Source organism: Nelusetta ayraudi, unplaced genomic scaffold (genome assembly GCF_046127955.1).
Source record: "Nelusetta ayraudi isolate G7.1 ecotype Tasmania unplaced genomic scaffold, CSIRO-AGI_Nayr_v1 ptg000058l, whole genome shotgun sequence".
Taxonomy (NCBI): domain Eukaryota; kingdom Metazoa; phylum Chordata; class Actinopteri; order Tetraodontiformes; family Monacanthidae; genus Nelusetta; species Nelusetta ayraudi.
Window position 1 is genome coordinate 456329 of NW_027466108.1, and position 27785 is coordinate 484113.

The 27785-nt window shown below is 42.7% G+C and overlaps 2 protein-coding genes across 6 annotated transcripts in view; both read left to right on the top strand.

The window, feature by feature from the left end:
- The first annotated feature begins 227 nt into the window (after positions 1–227).
- On the top strand, positions 228–6320 carry LOC142897032 (uncharacterized). Its single transcript, XM_076039039.1, has 7 exons — positions 228–777; positions 1049–1181; positions 1737–1856; positions 2402–3276; positions 3783–3912; positions 5673–5792; positions 5917–6320. The coding sequence occupies exons 1-7, from the start codon at positions 318–320 to the stop codon at positions 6095–6097; spliced, it is 2019 nt and encodes a 672-aa protein (XP_075895154.1). The 5' UTR covers positions 228–317; the 3' UTR covers positions 6098–6320.
- A 1175-nt stretch (positions 6321–7495) lies between these two features.
- The window catches only part of hectd4 (HECT domain E3 ubiquitin protein ligase 4), a 33834-nt gene continuing 13544 nt past the window's right edge, over positions 7496–27785 (top strand). Inside the window, exons 1-51 of one of the 5 annotated variants that reach the window (XM_076039100.1) lie at positions 7496–7740; positions 7881–8188; positions 10824–11377; positions 13056–13145; positions 13266–13393; positions 13997–14105; positions 14631–14769; positions 15064–15234; positions 15350–15542; positions 15638–15799; positions 16011–16124; positions 16233–16373; positions 16473–16708; positions 16804–16946; positions 17035–17105; positions 17193–17298; positions 17407–17539; positions 17805–17933; positions 18319–18443; positions 18641–18794; positions 18888–18991; positions 19152–19350; positions 19450–19569; positions 19666–19770; positions 19880–20043; positions 20176–20421; positions 20571–20763; positions 20976–21080; positions 21178–21270; positions 21359–21527; positions 21713–21848; positions 21954–22098; positions 22199–22365; positions 22461–22607; positions 22698–22882; positions 23107–23260; positions 23342–23622; positions 23768–23954; positions 24041–24122; positions 24213–24415; positions 24561–24696; positions 24866–25048; positions 25174–25338; positions 25413–25582; positions 25713–25828; positions 25918–26021; positions 26428–26589; positions 26720–26868; positions 26982–27061; positions 27219–27382; positions 27484–27721. In XM_076039100.1, coding sequence (XP_075895215.1) covers positions 8042–8188; positions 10824–11377; positions 13056–13145; positions 13266–13393; positions 13997–14105; positions 14631–14769; positions 15064–15234; positions 15350–15542; positions 15638–15799; positions 16011–16124; positions 16233–16373; positions 16473–16708; positions 16804–16946; positions 17035–17105; positions 17193–17298; positions 17407–17539; positions 17805–17933; positions 18319–18443; positions 18641–18794; positions 18888–18991; positions 19152–19350; positions 19450–19569; positions 19666–19770; positions 19880–20043; positions 20176–20421; positions 20571–20763; positions 20976–21080; positions 21178–21270; positions 21359–21527; positions 21713–21848; positions 21954–22098; positions 22199–22365; positions 22461–22607; positions 22698–22882; positions 23107–23260; positions 23342–23622; positions 23768–23954; positions 24041–24122; positions 24213–24415; positions 24561–24696; positions 24866–25048; positions 25174–25338; positions 25413–25582; positions 25713–25828; positions 25918–26021; positions 26428–26589; positions 26720–26868; positions 26982–27061; positions 27219–27382; positions 27484–27721 — 7897 coding nt within the window. In that variant the 5' untranslated portion in view covers positions 7496–7740; positions 7881–8041. Of the gene's footprint in view, positions 8189–10823; positions 11378–13055; positions 13146–13265; positions 13394–13996; positions 14106–14630; positions 14770–15063; positions 15235–15349; positions 15543–15637; positions 15800–16010; positions 16125–16232; positions 16374–16472; positions 16709–16803; positions 16947–17034; positions 17106–17192; positions 17299–17406; positions 17540–17804; positions 17934–18318; positions 18444–18640; positions 18795–18887; positions 18992–19151; positions 19351–19449; positions 19570–19665; positions 19771–19879; positions 20044–20175; positions 20422–20570; positions 20764–20975; positions 21081–21177; positions 21271–21358; positions 21528–21712; positions 21849–21953; positions 22099–22198; positions 22366–22460; positions 22608–22697; positions 22883–23106; positions 23261–23341; positions 23623–23767; positions 23955–24040; positions 24123–24212; positions 24416–24560; positions 24697–24865; positions 25049–25173; positions 25339–25412; positions 25583–25712; positions 25829–25917; positions 26022–26427; positions 26590–26719; positions 26869–26981; positions 27062–27218; positions 27383–27483; positions 27722–27785 lie in introns of all 5 variants that reach the window. The other 4 variants (XM_076039099.1, XM_076039101.1, XM_076039102.1 and 1 more) reach the window with 4 other exon arrangements.

The following is a 27785-nucleotide window of genomic DNA, read 5'->3' on the forward strand; positions in this document are numbered from 1 at the left end:
TTATTATTATTATTATTATTATTATTATTATTATTTATGTCTTCATTATATAACAAGATCCTAAACACATGGGACTTGGGAACTGAGATAAGTACTTGATTTTATGGGCACACACCCACACATGCTGCTGTGTGTAAAAACGTGGAGGAGTGTCAAATTTCTGACGAGCCTCCAAAGAAGGCAGACCAATAAGAACCCGTGCCAAGTCACACGCGTTTCTCAGCAGACACCGGTGCGTTTACGCACTGATGCAATAATTTCATTCAATCATTTGCTCTCGGCTTGCATGTGCTCTCAATCTCTCTCTCAAAAGTGACATGCAGAAGTCTCCGCCGCCTGTTCCCTTCGTCGTTCTATGGCTTTGTGTTATTCTGACAGAAGCGCAAAACATGAGCCCGCGTGACCTCTCCTGTCTTAGATCAAGTCCATCCGACCACGGCCAGGCGCAAATCACGTTTCTAGCGTACGTTGCTGGAGTGCGTACTCTGTACGTCAGCCGCTGGTCCGAGGATCAGCTGCTGGTATCGTGCGAGCGAACCACCGACCCGGTGGTCACAGAGAGATATGGCGGCAGCTGCGACGACCGGAGTGACTCGCAAGGTCATGAAATCATCCGGAGCTTTAACATCAGTTCACTTGTGGCTCCTGGTGCGCCGTGCACGCTCGTCACAGCCAGAGGTGAAACAGAGGGAAAACTCCGGAGGGAACGCAGATGGATTTTTCCCGGGACGAGGTGGTGCGGCACTGGAACCTCAGCGTCCAGATACGACCAGCTAGGTGAGGACAGTGGGTGGTGTGATGCCATTCCTTTTCTTTGAGTTTTCCATTCATCTTCATCTTCATCTTCAGTCTTTTGCACATAATTTCATGCCCCTTGTATAATGTAAGCCATTGTTTTAATTTCATGTCCTACTTATCTGTCCTCTGATGCTTTCAGGCTGATTTCTGTTTTGTTTTGTTTTGTTTTGTTATCATAAATAAATAAATAAATAATTCCTTCCAAGAGAAGTGCCACATGACTAAACATGTACCTCTGTCTTCTGTTCAGGGACCTTTGTGGACACAGACCGATGCTGCCGTGAGCACGACCACTGCATTCACATCATCCCAGGGAAGACTTGGAATTATGGAATCTTCAACTCCAGATCCCACACTGTCTCCCATTGTAACTGTGATAAAAGGTGAGCCCCTGAGAATACACATTGCAACAATCTTACACCGTGTGTGGATTATGAGCATTTGTCATCAACACCAATAACAACTAATTCAATTTTCCCTCTGTTTTTGCAAAGCTGCTTGCTAAGTCAGTTGAGTGAGAGGCTGATTCTGCACTTTTTACTATATGATATTTGATAAAATCTGTTAATGAAAGTGTCCTGCCGGCCGACTCTTTGTGCCAAATAAATGTGAACCAATGAGAACTCATAGGGTCATGTGAACATCTGTTTTAGAGATGGTCATTGCTCAGGGTACTTTTGCATTCAAGAGTGAGCATACTGCTTGTGATTAAAAGTAGTATTTGCATTTCGTTATCACACTGCAATGTTCATTCATGGCTCATTAGGGAGTTAGTAATGTAATATACATGTGTTTTAGTTAAAGGTTACTTTATCTATGGCCAAAGACTGTTTGGACTGCTCACAAGGCATAGCCACAATAGATTCAAGGTTTCTAATGCATAGTGTGCATTTATCTTACCATGTCACTGGCTCATCCTTTTTTTGGCAACTCCACAGATTCCGACAGTGCCTTCATAATGTGAATGATCGCATTTCCAGAATGGTTGGCATCAGCTTCTTCAACGTCATTAAGGTCCCCTGCTTTGATTTTAAACAGCAATGCACCTTGTTTGGAAGGTAAGCAAGGCTGTAAAAATCTAACAACAGCTGGAGATTATTTCACAATTGCAAATGTTTGTTTAAAACTTTAATCACTGAATGAAACATCATTCTTGGAATTTTGGAAGCTATTTGGGGCGTATCAAAGCGATACTTGTGGCAATGTACGTGCCTATTCATTGCCAAACCGAACGATCATAGAATCAAAACAGACTGTGTGTCACAGTTAAACAATTAAAATGGTGACCTACTACTAATTACCAACAAAGCAAAATCATCAGATTCTTGGTTGCTCAGTTATGATGAACGACCTCTTTTGAATTTTGCAATTTCCGCTCAGTCATATTTCGAGGACTACTACTACTCACAGGTGACCAAAATTACAGACAACGTGTGACTAAGCTAGTGATTTAGTGAGTAGCATTTTTCAGTTTGTTATTCAGATGTTTTGCTTTTAACTTATTTATGGTTAGTGTGTTGGTGTATCATTATTGGGAAAGTGTAGTGCAACATCTGAATTTGTTTCCTAGTAAGTTTTTTTTTTTGCATTTGTGTTCTGATAGGTGTAAAGTGCCCATAAATGCCGCTCATGCCGTCCTAAAAAGCCCTCATCCATACAACATCACTGTGGTCAAGAGTGAATCAAAGACAAACAGGTCAACAGCTGATGAGAATCAGCCTGTCACCAAAGGAGCTGCAATCACCCCACATGCAACGTCACAAAAACATGAGCATGCATGTACCTCCAAAGACCCGCCCACGGGAGACTCATCATCCCACGGAACCAACAACAAAGGGTGTGTAATACTCAGGAACGTGTCTGCTGTTACACCAACTGAAATTCCATCAATTTCAGAATCACACAACGCCACACCCTCTCTGCCGCACACTTTGAAATCGCTGCCAAATGACAACAGAGAAGAACGAAAGGAGGACACGGAAATAAGCCCGTCACCTGATCAAAGAATCCACATTCCACCACAGGTGACTACAGTACATTATGCATCTGCCACACAGACGCCAGCTCCTGAACAAAGCTCACCTCGGGCAACCACAGTTGCGACTCAAAACCACAAGACACTTACAGCTCACACCACCTGCTGTGGAGACCCTAAAAGATTGCGAGGTGAAGCTTTTCAATCTCACTGCAGAAGTTGCGTGACTGAAAATGTGACATATCACATGACCACTGCCAAACCGAGTAGGACGGCACTTCAGATTCTCTCGAGAATAACTGAACCATCTCAAAAACGCACAACGGGTTCAGCTACCGCTGGAACACCAGCCTTAATGCAACACACTACAGTATCCTCCATTAATAAGCGGACTGACTCCCGGCTGCCGTGGACGCACACGAGCCTGCCGCCGACAACCAAAGCCTCAAGCAGACTGACATGGAGGGGCCTCAGACGACATATTGCATTACGCAATTTGACAGGTGAGTGTAAGCAGCTGCTAATCCCATCACTGTTGCAGTGTCAGCGGCCCCCTCAGTAAATCTGATTCACTTGTCACAGGGGCTGCTGCTAGGATATAATGTTTGAAGAAGAAAAGTGGTCACTTCGGTGTCGCTTTGCAACAACTGTAACAGCAAAATACAAACACTTAGAAGTAAGTTAGGCCATTTGAAACAATAATTATATCTGTCAATAAAACATTACCCAGCCAGTGCAATTGTTAATTATCAGGGTCCTGATTAGAAGGCTCTCTGATTTATCTGTTATCTGATTAAATGGCCCGATCAGGATGATTTGTGATAGTCAAAATACCATTAGAGAAGCTTTATTAGTCAACCACTAACACTGCCCTTCTCCAATAATGAGGGGGAGTAAATAAAACTCTTTTGGAGAGCATGAGTTATAAAGTAGCTGAATACATTTCTGAGAACATTTTCAAGTCACTGGGTTCATTCTCAAATCAATGTGTTCATTTTGGCTCTTGCAGACTACGAGTTCCTATGTACCAGTCTCAAACATCTGGATGGATGCCAATACAAAATACGCCCTATGGAAAACAAGTATGGACTTCTGAACAATTTAACCAATACCGTCTACCACTGCAACTGCACCAGCCGGTATGACAGCCTTTCAGATTTCTTTCTTTCTCTTCTTTTTTCACATTTGTCTTTTATCAGGTAGTTACTTCAGATCCTCGACAGTGTTTATTTATTTATTTTTTTTAGAAGGATTTCTGAAGGAATGCACATAAAAGCATGACACACAACCTGCTATAAGGTCACATAATGTTACGGTGTTGAAATTTTAAGTCTACACCTTGGTATCCGAACATGTGCATACAAGCATGACAAACATATTATTATTGTCAGCCATGGAAACCTGCTAACAGCTGAGCCTGTGAGGATAAGAAGGTGGCCCAGTTTTAAATGAAGTCGGAAGTGAGAGCTGTCACCCCAATAAACCATCACCAAAAAAAAAACTACATCTTGCATTCCAGAGATACTTTAAAGTTCTACCCACTGGTTGCAAATGGATGAATTACTGATGGTAACTTTAAACAACATCATGTCAGCAGAAGCACAGCAGGTTTTCTTTTCCCCTAACTTTTGTTTTGATGAACTTTGTTAAGGTTTTTACTGTGGTGGCAATAAACGAGTTAAACAAATCATTAAGTTGTTTGCTGGAGAGTGTTTACAACACATAGAATCATATTTGAAGAGAGGTTAGTGTCCATGTAAAGGAACAGATATCCTAACACATTAAAAGTTATGTGATGTGGAAGGATACAATAAAAGACAAAATGTCTAAATAAAAATTAAAATACATGAAATTATTACTGCTTCTTATTTTTAATGTTTTATCATTGTCATTTGCGCTCATTGTTAGGACTTGAGGTCTTAATGGCTGTGACTATTGAAAGGGCTCTTTGTTCTGTCACCAGCAGTGACTTGTTCCTGCAGGTGTAGCTATGGATCACTGACAAATGGTTTCCTGCCCTACTGAGGGCAGTTTCAGAGATTACAAGTCAATGGGTCAATGCCAAAATCAGATTTGGAAACAGGATTTTTTGCACTAATTCTCCTTGTTCAAAACCTCTGTACTGTGTAATTCAATCTAATTGATTACAAATCTAAGTGGGACAAACAGTATTTCAGCATCTAAATTCCCATTAAATTCCTCATTTAGGTTAATGTAAAGTTGTAACTAAAATCTTCATATCTTGTCAAATGCCATGTTGTGCCAATTTATTTACTTCATTTTTAGTTTTGTCCCTGTCAAAAACTAAAACTAAAAATAATGTGTTCATTTTGGCTTTTGGGAAATTGGTTAAGTTAAAACACTGAACATACCAGTGCCACTGCTGAAAATACCACCAGTGGCCTTTTGCACCTGGTGCCTGATGCAATTTGAAAGCCTTGATCCTTCAGATGAAAGAGAGCCATCTTATGGACAATTAGTGTGTCATACTGTGTGTCTGCCTCAGTGTGACAGGAACTCAAACTTAGACAGTAATAAACACAATTGTATTACATTATTTTATCATTTGGCAAAAAAAATACATTTCTTTTCAATTTTTGTGTTATACAATATTTAAAATACATTCAAGTGTAATTGTCATTTTGTTGTACTGTTAATCCTACCATTGTGTTTACTTCACACTTAGCAGCGCACATGAATAAGATTATTACTCATTTTTATCTACTGCATACAGAGAAAGGAAGCCTAACCCCAAAGGCAGCTTTCTTTCTCTTTGTCTTGTGTAGTTTTCTGAGTCACTCTTTCATGCATACACATTTTGTTTTATTTCTGCCTTGTTTCACACTTTATTCCTGTTTTGCAAGGTTTTAAATGGCTGCCTACTCTGTTATTTTTACAGCATGGCTCTTCAGATTAAAAGCCTCAAGCAACCCAGTATTGTCCCCTCGCTCTTGATGGATTTCGTCTCTCAGTCCTGCTTTGAACTGCCGAAAGAGAGGAACTGCAACAACAGAAAAAGGTTGCAGCCTAATCTCTGACAAATGTTGCATGAGTTATGCAAGTTTTATATCAAATAACTGAGTTTTCTTGTATAAAAGGCTATTGGTGTAAGTTTCTCATGTTTTTTATTGTCTCTTTTTCAGCTGCTCTCAAGGCTTCACTAAAGCCTCTGACCTACTTGAAGCACTTAAGAAGATAGAGGAAAAAGACACAGTCGGGGTGCGAAAATCAGGCTATGGCAGAAAGAGAGGGATTCCTGTTCGCCTTTATAAGCGATGCCTGAGGCTGGAGAGAGAAGCTGATGTTATTGCACAGCTCACATGATTATATAAGCTGCAGTGTGCAACAATGAACCTAAGTATTTTTACCTTTTCACAGCCTTATCTGTGTCTGTTTTTACCCTGGTGGCATAACATGGAAGTGGTGCAAAATATTAAATGTCCCAAAGTATATAATATACCAACAGGTCTGCTATGAATGATGTATATATTTTTAAACAAAGCTTTGTAAAACAAACATTAAAGATTCTGTATTTCTGCATTAAAAATAAACTAAAATATTTTGTTCTGTTCAGTAATTGTGACTGATATATCTATATATACATATATGTATATATATATATATATATATATATATATATATATATATATATATATATGTGTATATATATATATATGTATATATATATATATATATATACATATACATATATATATATATATATATATGTGTATATATATATATATATGTATATATATATATATATATATATATATATATACATATACATATACATATATATATATATATATATATATATATATATATATGTATATATATATATATATATATATATATATATATGTGTATATATATATATATATATATATATATATATATATATATATATATATATATATATATATATATATATATATATATGTATATATAACATACTGAAAAAAAAGCAGAACCAGCTAATACTGCATGCACTGTTCTTTTATATCCCCCAGCTCTTACGCTGTGTTGCATCAGTATTTTTTAGTCAGTCATGGTTTCTCACCTGTAAGGGATGGAAAATTGAGTTGTAATAAGCTTGAAATAACTCCAGCAATCAGAGGAATTTTCAAAAAAAAAAAAACCAAACAAAAAAACCCAGAAAAAAAATATTTTCATTGTAGAAATGACCTCAGATATTATTTGAGAGATTGGGTGTGCCAATTTTGCTCACATTTTAAGAGAATATTGCCGTTTTTCCCTTCTTGTACGTACGATATTGAATTTCACAACAAAAAACTTGAGCATTCCTATGAATTCCATACATCCCTCTATGGTACAATTTAGAATGTAAAATTGTGAATATTATATATACATGAATATTATAATGCATATTATAATATAAATATAAATAATAACATAGAGTTAGGATTACATGATTACATATTTAAAGGAGACTTTCTCTTAACGTATCATACTTTAAGTATGTTATTACTAAGTGACTGAGAATAAAAACATTTTTCAAAGCGATGGAACGGGCCAATGGCTCTTGTAAAACTATCTCACTTGGGTAAAAATGATAAAACATATAATAAGTTTAAGATTGATTGTTATTTGTATAATTATAGAATTATATTGTTTTTGTTCTCACTGTATCTTAATCACAGAGATAAAGTGACAGTTGCAATGAACAGTTTTCCTGGGCCGCGGTGCATGCTGGGTGTAGCTAGTTGGCCTTGGAAACATGGCGTCGCACTGACAGCTGAGAGACTTCTGTCTCCTCCAGCCGCTGACACACCGGCTGAGCCGTTTACAAAACGGTCCGCAACCTCGTTTTTACTGAGAAACGCGCTTACTGCCGGAGCAGTCTTCGCCTTGACCAGCGTATTGTTTCACCGGAGCGTCGCAATAACGGTTTTAGCCCGGGTGTCACGCCCACTCCGCTCGGTAACGTTATAACGAAACGCACGGTAAGTTAGCTCCGCTTCCAGCTAAGCGCACCAGACAGCTAGCAGCCGCGGCTAGTACGGCACGACCACCCGTGTAATGTAAGGACAGCGGGTTGTTCCTCTCTTTATTGATGGCTGTCTTCCGTCTATTTGTTCCATAGTGCGACTGCCTGCCTTGCCAAAGCCCAACAGATAACGCGCTGACAGTGACGCTTGTGATGTTATTGTGGCTCGCTAGCAGGCAAGCTAGGGCGTCTCTGCCATTCCGTCACTGAATTTTTAATGTTCGACCCTTTTGGCATCACTCTCGGAGGAGAGAGCGATGGGCTCCGGGGCTGTAGATTCGTCCCAGTGGCTTTCGGTAAAGGAGGAGACAATTTTCCTCCACGATGGACTTATTCGGGTGACAGATCTGGCCGAATTGCCCAGTGAAATTGGAGTGTCGGAGCATGGGGACACGGAGCAAGAGGTGGGTGAAAGCCATCTCTCTCTCTCTCTCTCTCTCACTCACACACACACACACACACACACACACACACACACACACACACACACACACACACACACACACACACTTTACAAAGGGTTAAATTTAGAAGGACGCTGTCAGTAAGGAGATTTTTACTTTCTGTCTCTTAAAACGATGCTTTCACAGTTGGCTGCATCACGACTACCCTTAATAACAGCAGCGCCAACGTTTGCAAGTTTGCTTTTCTGTGATATTTACCCACTGTTAAAGAAGCCATTGTTGTCAGATCATTTCCCGTCATTTCCTCCAAAATTAAAGTAATACCAACGTTTATGGATATAATTTAATCACCAGTGCAGCCATGTGGGGAGGATAAAATTAGATTCAGATGCCACACCAGCCTTGCTGGGCGTGTGCAAGCGATATGATGTTCAGTATGTTCCAAATTGTGTTTCACTTCACCAAAGACCATATGAACAGCATATGGCTTTTAGACTACTCCTTCACCTCATGCGCCAGGCTTCAAAACTAAATCTCTATTGTTGGTGCCAATGCAGCAGTACTCCTACCCAGAGGGGCTCAAATTGCACTGAACAGTATGTATTTCTTTGGATCGGCTGATGGAATCGAGGACTCAAGTATCTTCAATAACATCATGTAGACTAGGTTCTGCGTAATGTGAAATTTCCCAGACGCTTGATAATTTAAGTTGTCAGTTTTAGTACAATCATATCAGTGGTATTATATGATCAATGTCAAATGCAGCTAGCAAATACACCATTAAGATGCTGTCATGCCTGACCTGTGTTTTTTTTTTATTTTTTTTTTTATTTTTTTTTATATTTATTAATTTTAAATGTTGTATCCCTTCAGAGTCCAACTTTTCCCACATGCTCTCAGTTCAAAATACCTGTGTTGAATGCAGTACACTTTTATGTTGAAGGAAAATTCTTAAAGGAGGCTCTATACTGATACAGCTAACAGACACTATTAGATAAAAGTAAGATAAAGCACAATCAAGCAGTTTACAAAGCCATTCATTTGCAAAGCCCTTTTCTATCTTAATTTTCTGTCTGAACTTGATAGAAAAAGCAACACAAATGTATTGATATTTTTCTTGACAAAAGATATATTTGCATTATATTTGAGGTTTAATGGGATAAATGTTAGGAGATTGGTACAGTTGGAAGTACTCCTACAGGGAATATGCTTCAGGGATTATTGTTTGGCCTTTTGTGTTTATAGACAGGCACCTACAGCTTGTCTCAACCTCTTGTGTGATTCATCCAACCATAATAACCTAATTTGTCCTAATCTAATGACCATTGTCCTTACTAATGGTGAAATGACTGGTTTTAAATCTGGCTTTTGCTAATACAATACCACATTTTCTTTGGTAGTGGCTTTAGTACTGTTTAATTCATGATGTAATTAGCTCATGGCTTTTGGTCACCAGAAACAGCTGCTGGTGTCTTCTCTAGTATTCAGCTGTCAGCTGTATGCCATTTGCTTTTGCCGATTGTGGGCACATTCTAGCATATGTTCAATCCGTAGCTCTGATATAGTAATGGATAATTAATGGACGCGTATCGAGAATTAGCTCTTAACTGTAACAGTCGTGCTGAAGAAACTGAGTGTGATAGCTGTGGTTCGCAGTCAAGGAAGGTACGAGATGACACTGACACATCCCTCAGCGACTGAGTCACTGAGGGATGTTGCATGATGGTGTAATGTTAGTGGACTACTAATTTAGACTACTGCCGCTAATTTGAATTTGTTTATTGTAGTATTTGTATATAATTTATATGTATATTTTAAGCTATTTTCAGACTATGATTACATCATGCCAGGACAAAATTGATCAATATCCCGAGAAAAAGAAGAATAGTCACATGTTTTGTACATGTACTGTAATATGGAGGAAACGGACACTGTATAGAGAAAATACACAAATACATATATTTTTTTTAAATACAATTTTAATATGGTGCATCATTTACTTTGACTTGTATCCATCTGTGCTTGTAGTAGCTCATACCAAAACCCTGGACTGCCCTCTGACTGTGACTTATTTTCCACCGCATTCCCAACCTTTTCCGCATTCTGACACCAGCTATGAGACTGACTGGGTCACTCAGTGCTGTTTTCCGTAGGTGTTGCGATACCGACTATTTTTATCCACATGAAGCCGTGTTTCTCAGTGCAAGGTGGAGAAGGCCCAGGATCCAGTTAAGGCGCGGGACTGTAACATTAGTAGCATTGCTGAAATTCAATCAATACAGTTGTGCCTGCTAAATGGTATAATGGATTTTTTTTTTGGTTCATCATTCGTGGGCCTCAGACTGTAATCAATACCCGAAGTGCTGCCTAAGTGCACATGAAGCACATTGTTTCACCCATGCAAGGCTACCGCAGAGTGCTTTCCCCTCCGACAATTATTTTATGGGGAATGAGAGTTTATTCCATGGAATTGTTGCAAGATTTCACAGAAAAAGAGACAGATCTGTAACAGAACTGATATGTTTAACTTTAAAGTGCAGGCGAGTTCATTTCAAACTCGAAAATTCAAATCTTTCTGAACGTCGCCAGTGAAGCAACATTTCAGTCCTCTTCCTTATTCATCCTTTTGTCACAGATTCTAACATTTGAGTCGAAGAACCCGGTGGAGCTTGCTGAAAGACTGCGCGCCGTTTGCGGGAACCAGAGCAATGCCTACGCCCGCCTGCTGGAGTACCGTCTCAACGCTCTACGCGGCCTGTGGGGCGCACAGCGGCAGCTGGCCCTCGAGGAGCAGCAGGACCGAGAGGGAACCGGCGGGGCCGACGAGGAGACCCTGGCCCTGCTCAAGAGACAGGGTCTGCTTCAGCAGCCTGAGCAGGCTCCCTTCACCTCCCGCGTGGGCCTGCTGCTGGTCTTCCCCCTGCTGCAGTCCCAGACGCGCAGCGACCCGGCGCTCTGTGGCGTCACGGCGGAGGTGCTGCTGGCCTGTCTGCGCGATTGCCAGCCGCTCAGCCTCAGCAAGGAGCCCGCCGACTGCCTCAACGGCCTGGAGGGTCTGCTGTGCTCCTGGCTGGAGGATGGAGCCCAGGTGTCGGACAACCAGCAGGCTCAGGCCCGGACGCAGATCCTCCACACACACAGGCAGCGGGAAAATGCTGCGGCGGCGCTCGTGGCCCTCGCTTGTGCCAGGTGAGGCCTGTTTTTTTTTTGTTTCTAATTCTTTCAACTTGTATGAACAGTGTAGTTATGCAATAATGTGAGGCACAGGTTGCCAAAAAACAAGGAAAATTGCTTGAGCTCTTTTAGAAGTCCAAATAATCTTCAATTCAAATATTTATGTGCAATCCTGACACTGTCCAGGAAGCATCCTCTCCCTAATAAAATAAATCCAGGTATCTTGAATATGAAGTCATCTACATTAAAGAATGACTTCATTACTGACAAGCAGGTCAGTTATTTGTGGCGGCCAAAGCTAAAATAAGCACATTACTGACCAACTGATAATTTTACCCCCTCTCTCATTAGTCCATTTGCTCCGACAGCGATCACGTCTCATTCATCGCTCACGAGCCAGCATGTTCTCTCTTGGTCCCTCCGCTCAGTGTTTACATTATTACTGAACATCTAATGCTGTTTGTCACCACATCAGCACTGTGGTTACCTCTCGCTCATGTTCACAATCAGAGCATGTTATGACACAATCCTTGCTGGCATGAGCTACCAGTGGAACTTGAAAGTACACATGGGAAGGGATGATATATTTTTTTTCCCCCCACCTCTGAGTCTTTAACCGTCATTTTGCACTCTGCAAAATCCACACAGCAGCAGCAGAACAGAGCTGAGAAAGAAGTGACGATTCTTTTTATATCAACTATTGGCTTTTGGCTTCCTTCTCTTGCTAAAAATAACATTTGCAAAATGAGTTAAACTGGTTTGAATTTAAGTGTCCTGCTTGTCAAGTAGGGAGGAGGAGCAGAATGTTCTTGACTCTTTCCTTGCATTTGTGCATGAACCCTGGCTTCTGCTGGTGACAACTGATCTTCACGTGTCAAAACCAGAACGCTCCACTCTTTGTTCAGCCTCTGTTGGGGCCTAGAGGTCTTTGTTCTCAGGAACCATCCAGCCCTCATTCTGTCCCCCCCCCAAAACAAACACTAGGAGCTAATTAAACAGATATCGGTCCGACTGGCTCTTTTTAATGAACGGGTCAGTGGTTTTATTTCACTCTTAGGCGAAAGGACAGAATTGTGTGCTTGTGATGGTAAAGAACACAACCTTTAGACTGAGGTAACAGGTGAACGCTAAACAAATGCACTTTCCCCTTTGTTGCATTATGGCATTCAGTTTTCTTTCTGCCGCACAAAATCATTAACGCAAGCCACATTCAGACACACCAATAAAAGTATCACTACAGTCAGAGAGAGTGAAAGGAAATTGAAATTAAAACGGTGAGAACCGAATGTGTTTTTTGCATCTTCTGGACATTATTTTTTGCCAGTCTGAAGTCACTATTTGCACTTTTACTTTTACTTGAGGTTCATGTGGCCTTTGTTGTCAAATGCCGCTTTTACAAACATCCTGTATCGAGACCTGTGCAGAGATTAATATACTGTGGATCGTCCCTCCTTATTCAGTTAATCAGTATTGAAGGAGCCACTGAGGTAAAAGTTATGCAAGTCACTTACTGCGTTTCAAAGGAAGTTGTAAAAGTAAACCAGTTACTGTGCTGGAGTAAATGCAAACATTGGCATAATAAAGCGATTACATTTTACTGTGCATATTTTTTTTATTGTTTATCCTGTATTTAATTTTTACCGGTACCTCTGCTGTATTTTAATTCCCTTTCCTTCGCCCAACATTTATCTAGGGGCTCCCTGAAGACCTTCATCCACACGGTTCACCTGCTGCAGAAACAAACCGACATGGGACAGCTACCTGTGTCAGACGTCCTGTACAGGTTGGGGGCCTCATATATATACCTTTTTTCTTTTCTTTTCTTTTCTTTTTTTTTTTTACACTTTTTTTTCTTTATATTCAAGATTTTTAATGTGTAACCACCTTGAAACTCCCACTTCAGACTATTGCTTCTGGAAGGAGGTCCTGGCTCCCCTTCATGCCTCCTGGGGGGCAAACACAATGTTTCCTGGGGTTTTGAGGACATGCTGCCCACACCAGATAATTCTGCTGGTGGAGCCGAGAGCAAAGGTATGCACACTTTTTAAAAAAAATATATATATTTTTTTACAACCTCTCCATCTCTCTTGAATATCAGCATCCAATGTAAACACAACCACAAAATGCAAATTGTGTCGTTTGCTTCTATCGTTGGGTTACCATGCTTTTTGATTTCTTTATTTGTTGAATATGTGAATTCCATATGAAAATGGAATATAATAAAGATTTCACGCGCTCCATGATTCATTTGGCCTCCTCTTCTCAGATAAGAGCCGTGGCTTGTTCAGTTTGAGGTTGATGCAGTGGATGGGGGAGAGTGATGTTTTCTCTCCCACAGTCCATCATCTGCATCGGGAGAGTGATGGAAGCTGATGTATCCACTCAGTGGGTTTGCATACATACATTTTAAGCTTGCTTGGCGTTGGATCTGAGCGTTGCGTCACAGTTCTGACAGTTAAGGATTATGCAAACCAACCAACGCCTTTACTTTTTTTTAGCATCCTTATCCTTTGCTTCTGCCTCTCCACTTTGTCCGCTCCGCTGCAGATTCCTTCAACAACTTTTTTTGCGTCAGCGATTTCTCGTCTGTCTGTCCTTAAACTTTATTGAACGTCTGTCCCCTTTGCCTTCCAGACACCGATCTCGGCCGCTGTCTGGCCACAGATGGGCTCTATCTGTACACCACCAATTCCTCTGGGAGGGGACTCAGCAAGTTGGGCTCTGGTTTACATGGGACACTGAGGTAACGTGACACTACATTCGCCCGCTGTCCTCTGTCTGCAGTATTTAAAGAAAAACATGAGAAAGGCAAAAAGGAGGACAAGAATACAAAAATACCACTAAAACACCACTCGTCACTCACTCATCATGGCTTGTCAGGGTGTCCTTTCTTGGATATCCATTTTTCTTTCTTTGATTGATTTGGGTTTTTTTTTCTGAAGAAAGGAGAAGATTGCAAACATAAAGTCATACCACAGTTTCACACCTGTAACAAAATGAATTATTTTAGTTAATTTAGACTTAACATGACCACAAGATGAATAAATTAAACAAGATTCACATTTTTGGGTCCAATTGATAAGAAATAAAAAAAAAAAAGAGCATAGTTTTCATTAAATAAACGTTGGTATGCTTTGTTGCTTTTGTTTTTTTGTTCCGTCAGACCGAGAGGTCTCGGTGAGGTTCAGTATAAACTGAAGCAGCCTTGAATTTAAAAAAAAAAGAAGAACAGAAAGCAGAGTTTGACCAGTTCTGTTTGGATGTGCAGGGGTTTTGTGTACTGTCGAAATGAGGAGCTGGAGCCTGGCTGGGTGGTGTTCAGCGGCGGTCGCCTCCTCCACCGGCCCTCCTCCTTCGATGCCAAGCCTCATCAGCTGTGCCAGGTTGTCGACCCCTTCTCCCTCCAGGTATGCTTGACTGCAATTCCACCACGACTTGATGTAATGATGAAGCGGTCAGTGTCAGTTTAGCCTTTTTGATCGCACTCAAAATAGCTTGTTTGATAGTTAGTTTTGATAGTTTGATTGTGATGAATTTCTTACCTCCACATTTTAAATACACTACTATATAAAAACAACCCAACAACATTAGCTCTCTCCATGGAACATGCCATAAAATATACACATATAAAGTCATATACATTTGGAAAACCAGAAAACGGTTTATGTGGCAAACGCATAAATACATATGTCTCATTTCAGGTGTGCCAGATTGTGCCCATGCCAGCACATCACTTTCCAGTGGGCAGCAGCATGACCACGTTGCACCTGTGCTCGGATGGAACGTACCTTTACTGGGTCTGGTCCCCAGCCAGTCTCAACGAGAAGACTCAGAAAGGCCATTCTGTCTTCATGGATGTCTTTCACCTCTCTGTGAGCACTCGGAACTACATCAGTTACACTAGTTTCAGCTGCATTCAATTTGTTTGTGCTTGACTTTGATTTATAAGGCTGTTTTCCCCCACTCCCTGTCCTGTCCACGATGCAGACGCAAACAGGGTTGTGTGTTGCAGACACTTTGCAGGAGAGGGTTATTCTCACCCGCAAGGAAGGCGAGTCCTCAAAGTGCTTGAACGAGCTTTTGTTGAGTCGAATGTCTCGCTTCCGAGCCTCCCATTCTGCCACATTGGCTGCTCTTACGGGATCCGCAATCACCAACACTGTCAAAGAGGAGCAATCTGGTACTTAATCATCAGCACCCGAATTCACATTCTGTGCGACTCGTACGTTCAGTAAAATATTCCCTGTTGAGACATCTGTTTAACTCCTTTTCCAGCGGTTAACACCAGCTGTGGACTCCCTCTGAAGACTCTGAGGAAGACCCCCATGTATGTGTGCGGAACCTATCTAGTGATGCTGGTCTCGCCCCCTGGTGTATCCGGCAGCTCTGCCACACGCTCCCTTTTTGGTGGCACAAGCAGCCTGTCCTCTCTGAAAAGTAAGACATCACACTGTTTTAATCTGATTGTGCTGATTTAGTCCTGATAATTTTTCCTTCCTCATATTTGGAGAGAGTGGAAGCCTACACGTAATTGGACTTGAGATTCAATACGCAGTTAGAATTGAGCAGCTTTGTGGTGAAGACAAATGGAACAGCCTCTTAAAGAAGAAACACATTTTTGAACAGTCCTTTTCCCCCTGCCTTACAGTTTTGGCCTCCAGCCTGGTTTTCAACCTGGCTGATGGTCAGTTCAGTAGCCGCGCAGACCTCATAGACGCCCCTGGCAGTTCACTGGGCCGGGGGGCTCAGGTGTCGGGACTGGGTGAGTCAACTGCTGCTGTTCTGTGTTGAAGGTCGCTGATAGTTTCTCACGCTGCTCTAACAAATGAAATCACTTGGGTTTTTTTCCCTGGAATTTTGGGCCTTGTAGGAGCTTGTTACGATGCACTGAACAATTTGATCTGGACCTGCTCGAGTGATTACATTGACCAGTGGTGCAATCCTGGGAACCAAGCCTTTCATCATGTGTGCCATAGGCTGGGCGTCAGCCATGTTATCAAAGAACCCAAAGGTATATTTTAAAAAAAATCCACTTCAATCACCAGACACTCTTCATATTATAGGAGATACAAGTGACAAGTTTGATCCTATAAATTCTATCTTTTCTCAGAGGAGACTGTGGCCACTGGCGAGGTGATCAACCAGCTGCTTCATCATGTTGGCGCCATGTGCATCCATCAGCTCAACCTGCTGGCAGCAAGCAGCAACAGCCTGCCTCTGGGGGCACTGCTAGGTAAACAACATCCCATCGAGGCACGTCACTTCAGCAGCATCTGGGACATCATGGAGAAGGCCATGGTCAACGGGGATTCCTGCATCATCCGCTGCATCTTAGTGGTGTTTCAGGTCAGTTTCGTACAACCAAGAAACAGTTTTGCTCAAATGCAACACGGCAGCTGTGTCCTAAATTTGTTCTTTTTGTCTATCTTCGTCTTCCTTAGGTGGTGTTTAGATTTTATAACCCTCAGTCTGAGCAGAACAGGGAGAGTGGGCGTCGATCTGGCCTACTGCTGTGGCAGCTCCTCATGGCTCCCGTGGATCACATAGGACCAGAGATTAAAAGAGAGGTGTGCCTGGCCATCAGGTAGGTCATATACGTAAGCAGATATCTGAACGAAATGGTATTTTTTTCAATGAAGTCCGATTCACATGGGCTGTATCTGTCTTTCTAGTTCCGGTCTGAACATTTTGTATCAGGGGGAAGCCGAACTAAACAAACTGCTCAAACTGGTTTTAACCGAAGGTGACTATTGCAAACTGTCAGTTTTTATAACCAGCCCTTTTTTTTTTAATGTGCATCTAATATGTGCTTTTTTAATGCAAATTCCAGGGGAAAGAAATAGTGGACTGTCTCAACTTCGGGACGTTATCCTCACTAACTTGGCAGACCAACTGCAGAAGAATAGATTTTGTAGTGAGGAAGATGACCACTACAGGTAAGATGCTTTTTTTTTTTAATGACAAACTTTTCCATGACCAGCTCATGTAAATGCCGCATATTAGCGGAAGCTTTTAGCTTACCACAGGTACATGTTTTGATTTAGTGTCTTTTATAGGTTGGGAGATGACCTGCTGCACTGTATCCTCAAGACTGTGGTCCGGGAATCTTGCCTCCTCATCACTAAATGTCAGACTGTCGCACGTGACGATTTCCAAAAGCTGCTCTCCACTGTTCCAGTAAGAAAATCCCCTCAGGAGAATAAAATACAACAAGGCCATATATTTTATTTATTTTTTTATGAATGAAAAGGAAATTCCAAGGCTTTCTTGGAAACAATGAAAATGCCTTTGTTGCTACGGCATGGTCATCCTTGTTCTCAGCTCCTCCTCCAAAGAGCACCTCTAGAAAATCTGGTTTGAGTCCTTAAAGCTCCTTCTTCTAGACATTTTTGGAAGTCTTTTTATGTTGCTTACGACTTTGTTTTTTTTCTCTCTTGGACAGGTGGTCTCACCTTGTTTGCGCTACCTCATGGCAGTTCAGAACCACCTCCTCAGTAACACCATTCTCATCCATCCGGATGATGGTGATGATAGTGACAGCTCCCTGCAGGGGGAAACAATGAAGGTACAGGTAAACACCCCTTTAAATACCCCTACCTTTCTGCATGTGGACTTTTTCATTTCACTATTATACTAAATACTATATTATCAGTTTAGGCAAAGATACCAAGCAGCTGGAGATTTTTAATGAATTGGTTAAAGAATTTGCGCTAATCACGTTTGTTTTGAAATTATCTCTAAATATTGTTGCATTAACAGAGCAAGTCTTTTCGTACTATGGCACCATTTAGTGTCTGATAAATGTTCACAGACTGTTATTAATGTTATGACTGTCAACAATGTTATTAGATCAACAAGAGATTGTATTGGTTTACTTCATTGCATGGAAGTGAGAGGATTATTGGAAAGAAACGGTGGTTACGTAAGTGTGGGCCTCTGTTGTATGCACGTCTCAGGAGTTGCAAAGCAGCATACTGTCCCTGGCAACCAAGATCCTGATTGGATGTGATGAAGTTCTGGAGACCTTGCAGCAGGTGACAACAGCCCTCATTAACAGCGATATCCCTGACAGAGAAAACAGGTAAGATTTTATTTTATTAAAAATAAATACATTTTAAAAAAAAATGCTCTAAGGAGAGAAAAAATGCCAAAGAGGCAATCCTGTCCACTACACTGTTAATCCATAAAGCTGAATCAGCAAACCGGCAACGCATGCGATGCAGAGTCTGAAAATAAGATCGAGCTGCTTTGTTTTAGTTTCCCCTCTGTGGTTTTCAGGTTGAAAGGATTGGAACAAGTGACTAAGGCCACCATGCTGGGGCATCTGCTTCCAGTGTTACTCACCACTTTGATGCACCCCAATCTTCAAACCCTCACTCTTGCTGACGCCCTGATGCCTCAGTTGGTGCAGCTCGTGCTTTACACCAGCCAGGTTGTGCACAACGCTTCTTCAAAGCTCTTGAATGATTGAAATTCATGAAAGAATTTGAAGTCTTATTTTCTCCTGTTTTTTTTTTTTTTTTAGACTGCTCTTTTATTGAAGACCCAGTCCCCACTTTTCACTGAGGAGTCCCAGCTATTGAGTGGCGCTCTGGGGCAGGGAGCAAAGGCTTGTGCTGCTGATGACAAGTAAGATTTTCACATCTGCTCCTTCAGGATGTTTAGTGACATTTTGCAGTGGTTGAATTCCTAGCTTGCTTTTTATCTATCTTAAAGAATTTTAACAAAATCCAACACATCGATGATACAGAATGGAGTTTACTGAGCAAAGGTTCTGTTTGTTTCAAAGGATTCTTGACGAGCGCGAGGAGCCTGGTTTCCTGACTGGTCTGAAGATCCCTGCTCCATGGGCTGCTGGCAAGACGGTAGAGACAGTGCATCCCGTGAGGGACAATTATAAATTTAAGGAGACTGTACACATTCCAGGAGCTCGGTGCCTGTACCTCCGCTTCGATTCCCGCTGCTCCTCCCAGTATGACTATGATAAGGTAGCGTCTGCTGTCATATTGGCAAATATCTATCTAGCAGCCTTAGCCAATATTAAGTTGAGGATATTTTTTAACATAAAACCATCACTTCTTTTTCAGTTGGTTATCTACGCTGGTCCCAACACCAACAGCCGAAAAGTCACAGAATATGGAGGAAATACCCTCGGGTATGGCAGTCGCAGTGTGTTGGGGACAGGATGGCCCAAAGATCTGGTCAAGGTAAAATTAGTTAGTTCTACACTACCAATAAACAGCGATCAGTTTGCACTGACTAAGCTATGTGGTGCATAACGTTTTGTCTGCGTCCTGCTTTAGGTTGAAGGGGACACAGTGACGTTTTCCTTTGAGATGAGGAGTGGGCGTGAGCACAATACTCCTGACAAAGCCATGTGGGGGTTCTCCTGCACTGTCAGAGCTCAAGTAAAATGCAGCAGCAGCAGCTCATTGCACACATTTATTTGAAACTCTCATTATGGAATCTGATGGCACTCTTGCTAATTCTGAGAATGCCTTCTGCTCTGTCATTTAGGAGTCATCAGAGGACGTCTCGGGAGGTCTTCCCTTCCTGGCAGACCTTGCCCTTGGTCTGTCAGTGTTGGCCTGCTCGATGCTTCGCATCCTGTACAATGGTCCCGAGGTGACAAGGGAAGAGGAGGCCTGTCATGACTTGCTGTGCTCAAAGCTGCTGCAAAGGTAATGCAGCCAATTAATGATGCCATGAAATGTATCCCAGTGGTACTAATTATACCTAGGTTCCTTGTCGGGCATTGTTTTTAAAATAGCACATTGTCCAGCACGTCGTTGAACACTGGTGCTTCTTTGTAGGTGCCAGTGGCAGGTTGAAGCGAACGGGGCGATATCCCCTGCCCTCACACCAAGCCCCTCACCTTTGCCGCTGACGATCGAAGAGGACCGGGAGTTCACCTATCCTTCAGATGTGCTAGTTCCCCCGCCAGGCCTGATGCCTGGAACATACTTTGATTTGCCTCGCATTCGACTCCCACCAGGCATCATGGGTCGACTGAGAGAGGTGTCGGGAAGGGCGCGACCACAATTCCGGCCGAGTCTAAAGTAAGATGGTGTTGCTGTCACAGCACACAGGTTTACATGTGATGTCACTGTAAAATGATTTGTGTATAACGGCCCTCAAATTGTGCAGAGTAAAGCTACTGCTTTCTTCGAGGTTTTTTAACAAAAATGCTTTTTTCTTTATTTTCAAGGGAGGTGATCAGGCCAGACGTTATGGAGGAAGTTATAGTATCATGTGTTATTAAACATCTGAGCCTAGTGGATGCCCTTCAGTCACTCGTCAACTATCAGTACCGAGAGGACCACACTGAGGAGTATGACCTGCTCTGTAAGATCATGGCTGAGACCTTCAAGAAGATTAATGCCATGGAGCGCCAGCTGCAGGTGAGCGGTAGTTGCTTCTCAGCTTTTTTGGCAAAGCAATGTCTTTTTTCTTTGTTCTTTCAACTTTGGCAGACACACTGAGCAAATAAATGCAAAAAATATTTTTAAAATGTTTTTTTCCCCCCAGAAAAATACACTAAAGAGGACCAGAACTACCTTAAAGTAACCTTCTAGTGTCTCACTCTGGGTTTATTTTTTCACATTGCTTCTAGAGTGTTGCAGAATTGGAGCAGAAGTGGCAGAATGAGGTAGAGGAGGCCCATCAGGGAAAACTGGACAACAACACTCCTTTCTTTCATGACTACCATTTCTTTGAGGTACCCTGTCCTACATACTATACGACATTCATGACCTCTACTGGATATCTCCTGATAATTTTATGTTTTTCATGATTTATTTATTTCCTCCCACCAGAACAAAATTAAGGAGTTGGAACTACTTTGCTCTTTAAAAGAGATCCCACTGGATTTCAGCGACCTGGAGAATGTCGTCCTAGCATTGAGGCAAGTGGCTCGAAACGCTCCCACATTTTAAAAACAATTGATAATATCTCAGTTTATGGTTGTGACGTTTTCTATGTGCAAACAACAGGGAGAGATTCTTCCAGGAGGTGAACTCTGTGCATCTCAAAAGTAGCATCCCACTGGCCAAAACAAAGGCACTGGTGAAGAGTCTGATGAATCGCACCGAGCTGCTGCTGCACGTTACCATCGCTCCACACTGCAGAAGCCTGACAAGCACGCCAGCTGGTACCCCGGGTCCAGGTGCACATCATTGTGAATCCTTTTGCATACAGTTTTTTCCCCTCTTACTTGTCTGCCTTCAGTTATTTAATTGTGTCTCAGCCTTATGTCTGTTAAATGTTTTGTCTGTCAAGTGTTTTTTTTTTTCACGTTAGTGGGCTTCAGTTTGTTAAAATCATTAGCGTGTGCCTGTTTGCATGTGCCAGCCTCAAAATCGGTGTCTGATGCCAAGACGGTGATCCCCATGGTGAAGCAGCCAGTCTTCCTACGCAGCATGTCTGCGCCGTCAGACTTGGAGATGATTGCCAATCAGGATTTAGAGTTTACACACGCACCCCCAAGGTAGTATTTGTAATATTTCCAGACAGATTTAACGTACAAGTATCAAATGAGTGGTTCCCGGTAAATACTATTCACCTGTTTTTTTTGTTTTTTTTTTGCCATTAGGAGGCGACACCATCCCACCAGCCACCGTAGCAGCTCATTCACTCTGCTGCAATCTCTGGCCATAGAGGACAGTGGCGATAAGCCGACCTACCGTGTGTTGCTGGGACAGCTCTTTGCATTCATTGGAACCACCCCTGATCAGGCTGCAAGTGTCTTCATTTTTTTAAGATCTTGTCATTTCTAAATTAAAATTCTGCTAAATTATGGTTTGACTGTTGAATGTTTTGGTCTGGTCATGTTTGTAGGTGTCAAGCAGCAGCTTCTTGTCAGCCGCACAGACCCGATGGAGACGTGGCAGCACGCGAAAGCAGGCTCTCGTTCACATGAGGGAGTTGCTTACTGCTGCTGTCAGAGTCGGAGGCGTCACTCACCTGGTTGGACCGGTCACCATGGTACTGCAAGGAGGCCCAAGGTAAGAAATTACCCCTGCCTATATACACAATGCAATTCTGCACACTCTTCAATGCATAGATGTCAATATTCTGTCTCTGTGTATTATCTGTTCAGGATAGAGGAGCTCACCTGTGGTGGAATGGTCGAGCAGGTACAAGAGGCCTTCGGGGAGACCATGACGTCTGTAGTGTCACTATGTGCTCGCTACCCCATTGCTTGCGCCAACAGTATTGGTTTGCTTTGCACAATCCCCTACACAAGGCAAGAAACGTCATCCGCATCTTAATTGTCACCGAGGATATTTGTTACCCTTGCGTGTCTCACTCAATTTGTTGTTTTTTATTCTCACAGGAGTGAGGAGCAGTGCTTAGTTCGGAGTGGTCTGGTCCAGCTCATGGACAGCCTGTGTAGTCTAAGTGGTCAGAGAGAATGCAGCTCAAATGAGAAGCAGACCAAGAAGCAAAAGGTTGCCACCATGGCATGGGCAGCTTTCCAGGTGCTGGCTAACCGATGCATTGAGTGGGAGAAGGTAGAAGGTATGCTAACACATACATAAGTAATGCTACATTTGATACTAAAAATCTGCAAAAAAAAAAAAATGAACGAAGCGTTTACATTTATTATATCAAGGTTTCATTGAAATGTCCTCTTCGTGGGGACGTAGTAAACACTCCTCATTTTATTATTATTTTTCTTCCATTACAAAAATAATGATTAACAGTTCTAATTGTACATGATTTTTTTTTCCTTCACATTACAGGTGGCTCTACAGATGCTGTGCACTCTGGTCTGGCGCGGCAGGTTTCCAGCCTGTTGACCAATCACTTGGCCAGAGCCACAGAGTGCTGCGGGAATCAAGCAGCTGGTAATGATGCCTTACAGGATGTGCTCAGTCTGCTCAACGACCTTTCGAGGTAAAACACGATTCCAATTATTCTCGTAAGGTTTGTGCGATTGTGCATGTATTTATCCACTGCTTGTGTGTCTATTTCCAGGAGCCACATTGGGAAAGCTATTTTGAGCCAGCCGGCGTGTGTGTCGAAGCTCCTGTCTCTGCTGCTTGACCAGAGACCCTCTCCAAAACTAGTGCTCATCATCCTGCAGCTATGCCGAGCTGCCCTGCCTCTCATGAGTGTAGAGGACTGCGGCAACGTGGCCCTGCCGTCGTGGAGCTACTCTATTAACACACTGGATGCTGAACAACAGGATGCAAATGACCCTGCTTCACGCATTGCTGCTTTATTGTTAGCCAAGCTCGCAGACTATGTTGTACCAGGTTGGTCTCATGTAACTAAAATACGTTTGTTTTAAACCGAGTGTAATCTTGTAAAGAAATTCTGTTTTCTTCTCTGTTTTATAAGCCAGATTGGTTAAAGCTGCAGCTCCCAGTGCTTACCTCTACAATGTTCCCTTTTTATCAGGCTGCCAGACACTACTCTCTCCCAGCTCCTCAGAGCCAGACACCAGTCTGTCTCGCGCTAGTTCCAAAGGGGCTCTAAAGGCTGATGATGTTGGGGAAGAGGGAGAGGCTGTGGATGGGAAGCTTTCAATATTCATCCACAAGAGAGAGGACCAGTCCTCTCATGAGGTTTTACAACCGCTTCTCAGGTCAGGATAGCACTCACATTTATGTCTTTAGGTCAGATTAGCAAACTTACTTATTCTGACATTTTTATTTACACTCCTGATTACAGCAGCTCGGAGGGACGTCCTTTTCGGCTTGGGACTGGAGCAAACATGGAAAAGGTGGTGAAGATGGACAGAGACATGACAAAGGTACACATTATTAAAGAAAAACAGCAATTTTGGAGTATTGTTTCAACTGGTTGTTGCTAAATTTGCTGACTGATTTGAATGCCTCTCTAGAGTGGTTGCTGTGAGGTGATCACAGAAGAGGCCTCTGCGGCGCTGAGAAAGGCAAACAAGTGGGCCCAGTCTGGTCTGATAGTGAGTGTCGGTCCGCCTGTAGAGACCTTAGCCCAGGAAACTGCAGGAGGCATCACGACTGGTGACAAGAAGAAAACCGCACAGACGACTGTGTGCAGAGACAGGAATGCTGAGCTGGCCAGGTGAGTCACACTAGAGGCCGTAGAGAAGCCTGGATGTTTGACTCCCGCTGTCTTTTATTTGTCCTCAAGATGCCTTTCCGAGCATCCAATGTGAATATCTGGTCTCGACACCACATTCACTGATTTCTACGTTTGTTGTGCACAGGTCAGACCCCGTCAGGCCATTTATCAGTGGCCATGTTGCTAATAGCATGGCTGCTGAGGTTATTGCTCTGCTGCATAGCCTGCTCACTGCCCCAGAGTCCAACACGGCTCAGATCTGGACCAGCACTGCTGAAAAAGTGAGTTACTGTGTCTAAATAAATGGTAACCACAACCGTAAGCACTGTTCTTCATTATTGACTGTTGTGTATGATTCTAAAATGTTCTTGCTTATAGTAACATGCATGTTTTTTGCGGGACCCTGTTTCTTTTTAAACGTATAATTTTTTGCTGTGACTTTCACTTAAGGTTCTGTCTCGGGCCCTGATGTTCATCCCTCAGCTGGGAAAATATGCTGAGAGTATTTTGGAGAATGGAAGCAGCAGCGGCAGGAAACTGGCTAAGCTGCAGGCAATCGGTAGACAAGCTGTAGCTGCACTCTGTGCCCTCGGAGGCTTCAAAGAAACTATTAAGATTGGCTCAGAGGTCCAGGTTAGTTTGTCAATCAGCTGAAATACTCACCAGAGATTGCTGGAAATCATTTGTTTTCACTTTTCTTTAATGATGACAATGTTAAATGTACGCTTTTTTGTGATTATTTCCCTCTTCCTTTTCAGGTGGTTGGTAAAGGAGTACTGGGTAGCGCTGGCATTGTCATGTCCATCAATGAACAGGAAGGTATCGCTACAGTCAAGTTCCCCTCATGCGAGTACAGAAGAGCCTGCAAAGCGTCAGACATCCTTACAGTCCCAATATCGCGCCTCTGCACACCCAGATCTGAGGTACACACCACATTTTTTCTTTTAAATGATTGAAAAAAACACTTTTATCTCATATTTGTTTCTGCTCTCTGCAGGCTCTGCCCCTCTATAAGCTTTCCATCACAGAAAAAGTTGTCCAAGCCGTGCAGTCCATGCTTCTACCACAGGAGGGCAGTCTTTCCATTCACACCTCCCTGCCAGCTACGGGAGATGGTTCCAGCCCAGTAATGGCTGCAGTTCGCCTGCTGGCTGAAATCCGAACCAGGTCAGTCATCCTCATTTCTGTAAAGGTCAGATTCAAGGTTGATGTTCTCTAATACCCCGTGTGATTCAGGGGTCACCCAGAACTCTTTGCTCACAGGCAGGTATCCATGTGTATTTTGCTGGCTTTTCAGGGCTTGTCTGGTGATGGCACAGCTCCTGGAGGATAGCTCCTTCTGTGAGGAGTTCATCCAGCAGTGTCCTGCAGCTGTTGAGGTCCTCAACCTGGTTGCGCAGGAGTGCAGTCCAGGTGAGAATGCGTTTTGGCAATTACACATTTATAATTGTTTTTATTATTTATTTCAATATTGTGGAAAATGTTCAAATGTTTTGTTTCAGGAGAGCGCCTCGGGATGGTCGAGGCTCAGTGTGAGAGGTTGAGAATGTTGTATAGGGACTGTGCTCGGCCGCCTCCTCCACCACTGCAGACCGACAGGCGTCAGGTAGTGTTTTCTCATCTCTTTTTTTTATGACTTTTTTAATAATCTTATTTTTTTGTACAATAAGGCAACGCAAGGTTTTCCCTGGACAGGTTTCCCCTAATAGCTTATGGCAGTTTGTTCCAGCTTTAATGGACCAGGTCTTTCGTGCCAGAACTGATTTTTTTTAAATTGGACTTCACTGCCCCCCCTAGTGGTTGCCCTGAATAACTTGTGTTGGATAGAAAACTTCTGTAATTGTTAACATATCTTGATTGGCACACAACTTAAGACAAGATATTTATAGAAGGGAAATGACACATTGCACCAAACTATACAATTTCAAAATCTTCAAAGACATTTTCAGAAGCAGTGAGATTGCTCTGCGCCCCTTTATCCTCTCACCCCTTTGATGGGATTCTCTCATCAGCCCAAGGAGATCACGTGGTGTCCATCCAGAGTCTTTCCTCCGGTCCGTGCCTGCATGTTCTCATCCCGCCTGACCTCTGTCACCTTCCTCGCTGATCCAAGTGCTGGAGGGGGGCTACCCAGGGGTACCTTCATATACGCCACCTGTCCCGTACCAATTCAGGTACATACCACATGAAAGTTTTGCATTTATTTTTCATTCTTTGTCTAGCATTGTTTAAACAAGTTAATAATTATGCACTGGATACTGCATGCTGTCTGCACTAATGAAATTACACCAACTGTTTCTACAGGCCCCTTCTTTCTACTGGGAGATTGAAATTGTCTCCTATGGAGACTCTGAAGAGGACAGCGGCCCGATTGTCTCCTTTGGTTTTGCCACCGAGGCAGAGAAGAGAGACGGAGCTTGGACCAACCCTGTTGGCACTTGTTTGTTTCATAAGTATGTTCAGATGTTTATAGTCACTGAGAGACTCTCATTCTCCTACTGCTCTGACTCTGAATTGAATACTGACTGCACTTGTCTTCTTCCAATGCCTCTGCCTTTTGTGCTAGTAATGGAAGGGCAGTGCATTATAACGGCTCCAGTCTGCTGCAGTGGAAGAGTGTGCGGCTAGATGTTGCTCTGCTTCCTGGTGAGAGATTTGATGGATTTTTCTTCATTTTTGTATTATGACATTTATTTAATTCGTTCTTCCACATCCTCTAACTGTGCTTTTGCACATAATGTTTACATTGAGTCAATATTGAGTCATCATCTGGAATGTGACCTCATCCCATACGCAACCACAGGTGATGTTGCTGGAATAGGCTGGGAGCGATCAGAGGGAACTCCTCCTCCTCCTGGTCAGGCTCCAAAAGGCAGGGTCTACTTTACCTACTGTGGCCAGCGGCTGAGCCCCATCCTGGAGGATGTAGCTGGGGGAATGTGGCCCTTGGTACACATTCAAAAAAAGGTTAGTTACATTTTATATTCAATTCTTATTGTTTTCCTTTTTTGGACACACAACCCGAATATGACTTGAAGTAATAATACTGCCGCCCTTTTCATTCACAGAACTCAAAGATACGTGCCAACTTTGGAAGCCGCTCATTCGCGTACGCAGAAGGCCAAGCGCACAGAAATGCGGCTGACCTCTGTGTGGACCTTGCTGAAGAAATCAGCGCAAATTTTGAAGCTCTGCCATTTGCAATGGCATCAGACAGTGACAATGATGCTGGTGCAAGCGTGACCTCAGACTCTGGCTCTCATGGTCCCCCCTGTCGGATTGCAGCTGTTGCAGTTGCCCAACAACGTATGTTCATCATCCATAGTTATCCAGTTCAGAAGTTCATGCTGTTTGCCTTTTGGAAAGATTT

Coding starts and splice junctions, on each gene's coding strand:
- LOC142897032 (XM_076039039.1), top strand. CDS start 318: ATGCAGAAGTCTCCGCCGCCTGTTCCCTTCGTCGTTCTATGGCTTTGT. Junction 1,857..2,401: donor CAATGCACCTTGTTTGGAAG/GTAAGCAAGGCT, acceptor GTGTTCTGATAG/GTGTAAAGTGCCCATAAATG. Junction 5,793..5,916: donor AACTGCAACAACAGAAAAAG/GTTGCAGCCTAA, acceptor TCTCTTTTTCAG/CTGCTCTCAAGGCTTCACTA.